The 4,919-nt window shown below is 37.2% G+C and overlaps 1 protein-coding gene across 1 annotated transcript; it reads right to left on the bottom strand.

The window, feature by feature from the left end:
• Positions 1-985: 985 nt before the first annotated feature.
• Positions 986-4,299, bottom strand: LOC113352923 (protein DCL, chloroplastic-like). The gene is made up of 3 exons (XM_026596672.1): positions 3,933-4,299; positions 2,595-2,709; positions 986-1,576 (listed from the first exon to the last, which is right to left on the bottom strand). Exons 1-3 carry the CDS (start codon positions 4,253-4,255, stop codon positions 1,406-1,408), a joined length of 609 nt encoding a protein of 202 aa, XP_026452457.1. The 5' UTR covers positions 4,256-4,299; the 3' UTR covers positions 986-1,405.
• Between the last annotated feature and the right edge of the window lie 620 nt (positions 4,300-4,919).

Genomic DNA, 4,919 nt, shown 5'->3' with positions numbered 1-4,919 from the left:
AAGGCTTTTGCTTTACGCCCCGAGAGTCATCTATAGCGAAACAAACCCACTGTCAACTAAAAACCAGCCTATCAAAACTATCTCGATCTAGTCGTATAATCATTTCTTACTTTTTTTTTCCATCTTCACCGAACATCAAATATCACCAAAAACACAAAACTATCATACCATGTCTCCCTTATTGTTGATCAGGACTTGTCATTCTTTTGGGTCAAAGTCACCTGCTATGCCCACTCTTTTCTATTACAAGAGCTTGCTGATTCTCACGCACACACCTCTGAGTCTCTGACCCATTTTACTCAGTCGACCAGTGTTAATCATACCAGTGTAGGGACGTGGTGTGACACTCATGCACAGTGTAACGTTTAATGACTGATAGTTATACCATCACATTTACACATACTTGAATACTTTAGGTAGACAGCAAGACGATCACCGCCGATGGCCGACCTAAGTTTAATTGATCTTCCAGTTAAGTGTTTCTGCACTGCACTGCACTGCACTACATAACAAAATTGACATATTCTATACTAATTTACTACCATGTCAGAGACTCAGAATGTTCAACATTTTGGGCTTCTAATAGTATTCGAGGTTTAAGCGACCGCCTAGCTTTTCCAAAGACTGCCTGCACGGAGCAGTTGCCCCAGCCATTACCTGTCTCATTACCTGTCTCAGTGATCTTGCTCAGTCCCAAGAAGAACGTTTTTCCATAACAACAGGTAGAAATCTGTCCAGGATATGAAAGAATTAAGATCCTGAATCAACACAAAGGAATAACAAATTTGCAGCCCAATTGCATTTGCAAACTCTGCCGCAGCTTGCAAAAGAAAATTCTGATTCAATCTTTAAATTTGCCGGTGTTATGTCAACTACGGCTCTCTGAACCATTATGGCAATAAGTTTATTCGATTCAGTGGAATCCACAAAACCTACGTGGGGAAACAATTCTATGGGAACCAAAAAACAACAACCACACCTAGAAAAAAAGAAAAAAAAATGCGTGGAATACAATACAGTAAGAATAGAATGTCACCTTGCTAAAGTACATATTGTTTGTGACACTGCTATTGAACAGCGCAATGGCCATATTTTACAAAACGAACTTAGCGATTTAAGAGAGAACATATTGCACAAGTAAACTTACCTGTACAGAAAATTTGAGGATAAAGATGGTGTTTTTTACACAAGTATCAGGCCATAGCTCATTCGATGACGTTCACAGGTCCTTAGTAAGCAAGGCTTTTCATTTTAAGCATTCAGTGCAGGGCTGACACGAGTCAATTTAAATACCTAGCATTCCAGGGATTCAGCATTCCAATAACAGGAACATCTGCACTTGGTCGAACAGCGAATTGCTGCATATAACCTTTCTTCTTAAATAAGGTGGAAGACCTATTAGCCATTAGGTACTGGTACGTTTGAAATGTTCTCTAATGAACCTTTCTGCATATGATGGGTATTTATCTCGAATGTAAGCACGGAGGCACTTCTGGTAGGAGAAGTCAATCCATCCACCGTCTGTTCGGACAACAAACAAGCATCTCGAGTACTTAAACTGTGGATGTCGGTCTACCTATCAAGTACAAAAGAGTTTGTTAGATATCAGGTGTTTATCTGTTTTGCAGACTTATTTTGACGAAGGAAAAAAAAACATAATCAACTGCACATAGAATCAAGTAGAGAATCTACTAACAGATAGGTTGATATAGAGGAGGTAAGCAATACCAAAGTTAGAAAGCAGTTCAAGTGAAGGAGCAACATAAACTAATGTTTTGACACTCATGCGTTCTCTGATGACAACCTCAATTTTCTTTGAAAATAAAAAATCAAGCAGGCCTTGAGTGAAGTAAGTTCAACAACCCTCTCCAGTGCCACCTGATACTGTTTCAGCTTTGCAACTGCTTGCAATATAGGTTTTTGTAGAACACATCAAGATGGGCCTCATGCAACACAAGAAATGAGGTCAAAAACTGAGGACCTTAACCACGTCTATCATCAGGTAAGCGGAACTACTTGAACCACACACAAACCGCTGTAACCCTGACGCATCGGCTCAGTAGAAGGCCGCCAAGTCCAACACTGGGAAATGGTTGGTACTCTAAGAACATGCTTTTTAAAGATTTGCGAGTATTATGTATAATAAGACACATTGAACGTCATAAAGGGAAACCACAGTGGTATTCACAGAAGCACAAGTATGGTTCTCATATGTGCATCAATGGCTTATTGCTCTTACTCTAGTCAAGTCAATATAAAGCATCATGTAAATAGTTGCATACGAGTCCGTATTCAAAGTGGAGTACACAAAAAGCACAGTGGAGTTGCAGACTCCTTATGCACAACATATTCTTTTTAATTTCTGTTTTATTTGTTTCATTTTTCAGTAGAGTTTAACAGGAGAAATTTCTAGCAGATACAGTCATAGACCACACTTGAGTTTCCATGTGGATTGTGCGACATTTACACAGCTAATAGAAAACCTCAAGCTCAAACCTGCAGAAGCATGTACAGCGTATAGACAGCAAAAAATTCACCTGTACCAAGAAATGTTGAAATATTTTATGAAAGGTTTACAAGATGCCGCAGCATACCATGATGGAATCGAGTCCGGAGCCGATTTTATCGGCAGAATGTGGATGATAACTAAGAAGTTTCTCTACCACAGCTTTTTCATCCTCGGCTGATAGGGTTTCCCCATCCATATACCTGGCACCAAGTAACCACTCAAAAAGTAAGATTTCCAGACAGAAATCAAGAATATTATAAATTGACTCCAAAAGCTAAACTAGATTTGAGGTGGTTAACTAATCACGGATGAGTCTTGAAAAAAAGATCAAAAACGGGTAATTTTTATGGAGCCATCGAACCAGACTCTTGGCTTTGCACCTTTGTATTTGGATAAGAAAGTTACTAACCCACAGATAGTTTTATAATCATTTCACGAAATAAACTGTTCATACATGAGATCAACAATTCAAGGCAGAATTGGAAGGAGCCAAGGATGACTTACTGAGGAAACCGCTATTGATCAGATAAGGACTAGCGGCTTCAAAGGGTAAGAAAATCCAAAGTACCTTTACAAGTATAGATAATTGGATAGCATCCTAATCCGCTGTTGGAATTTCAACATATTAGTCTGATACCTCACAGTAAACCTACTTAATCAAAACAAAATAGGATTGAATAACACAATTGCTCTCTGGTATGTACTCGGCGAAGTTTGAATAACATGGAATCGACACTGCTGCCAGTCTCGACATTGTAAACCAACGGATTCAATAGGAAGCAGCATGTAGCTGACTATTTCATAAACATATGTGTACATCAGCGTATTTAAACTTCAAACATGTGAAAATTTTACTGCAGTCTATTTTGTAAGATGCAATGATGCATTTCCATTCATAAGCAAGTAGAGACCTCCTAGAATTCCAATAACAAAGTTTTTACCAACACTGGCAGGCGCATCAATTCATGCATTTGTAGAGGCTATATATCTATAAACCTATAGTCAACCCTCACATATAATAATTATTTCAATCTTCGACTGGTGCTAGTAGCCAGCTTAGTTTTTCCAGTAGATGTATTACAATGTGTTTCTTGTGGGTCTAAATTACATAGTGAGTACCAACAGAAGACTTTACTAATCACAGATGGCTATATCAAACAAAGCAAAATTTACCATAAGCCCAAAAACACATATATGTTGCTCAAAGTTAGTGCTTCTTACATCCAAGAAAAGCAAATGATAAATATCACAATTGAATATCTACATGTTATGCACAAAACCCTACATTATCCATATGCCAAACTACATAACAAAATTTCTAAATATAGGTTATCATTAACCACTAAAAAAATCAAATTTCTCTTTCAAAACCACGAATATTTTCAAAACAATCCATTCTAATTGAAGTTGGGTACAAAATTACCTGTCGGAGTGAAGAATTTCTTTAGTGAGAAGAATAATGGGTTCAATATCATTAAGAATTTCTGACTCCTTATCTTTCCAATGCCTAAAATCTGGATTATCCCATCTAGGGTAATTGGGCAAATCTCTAGTATCAGAAGTGGTAGTTTCGTTATCATCAGTTACAAGAGTGGTGGTGGTAACATTATCATGAAAATTTGATGTTTTGATGGCTGTACAAAATGAAGGCTTCCAAAATGGTGCTAAGAATCTAATGGGTAAGTTTCTAGTCTCAAGTTGTAGACGAAGTAATGGAATCCCTCTCAGAAGCAGAGGAGTAGCCATCAGATTCAGAGTGTTTCAGAGAGGGTCTCCTCTTCTGTTCTGTTCTATCTTCTGTTCTGGAAAATGTCACATTGCTGCTATATGCGCTGTACAGTATTCATCAACTTCATTTTCCGCACGTGTGCTTATTTTGAAAATGTGACTTACATGACTCTGGAAAAAATAAAGGAACATATTTAAATACTTCTCAAAATCTACCTCTTGAAATAGAACGTGCGATTGGAGATATTTATATTAATTTGGGATATGAATTAACCTATCTAATAGTGTCCGTTAAGGGGTGTTTTGAGGAACAAAAATACTAAAATACCCTTCCATCTAAATTAAAATTTAGAACTAAAAAATAAAAACAAAATCAAAATCAAATCCTAACAAGTTCTTAAAAATAAGTTAAATTGAATTGTTGTTGAGCAAGAATAAGAAAAAGAAATGACTTCATTGAGAAGGTACATGATACCCAATCATATTTAAAGTGTTATTGTTGTTTTAAAACTTCGTTTAGGTTTGAATCATAAACTGAAACTTTTCAGTTTCAGTTTCATGGCTTGTGTTCATGATGGATACCCTACTATTTTTTGTGCCGGCATAGTTTTTATGATGAATACCATGCCGGTACCGAGTGCCGGCATGGATTTTAGGTTGAATACCATGCCGGTACTGAGTG

This window comes from Papaver somniferum, chromosome 2, assembly GCF_003573695.1.
Source record: "Papaver somniferum cultivar HN1 chromosome 2, ASM357369v1, whole genome shotgun sequence".
Taxonomy (NCBI): domain Eukaryota; kingdom Viridiplantae; phylum Streptophyta; class Magnoliopsida; order Ranunculales; family Papaveraceae; genus Papaver; species Papaver somniferum.
The sequence above is the reverse complement of the archived record's forward strand: the minus strand, read 5'-3'. Positions and strand labels throughout refer to the sequence as shown.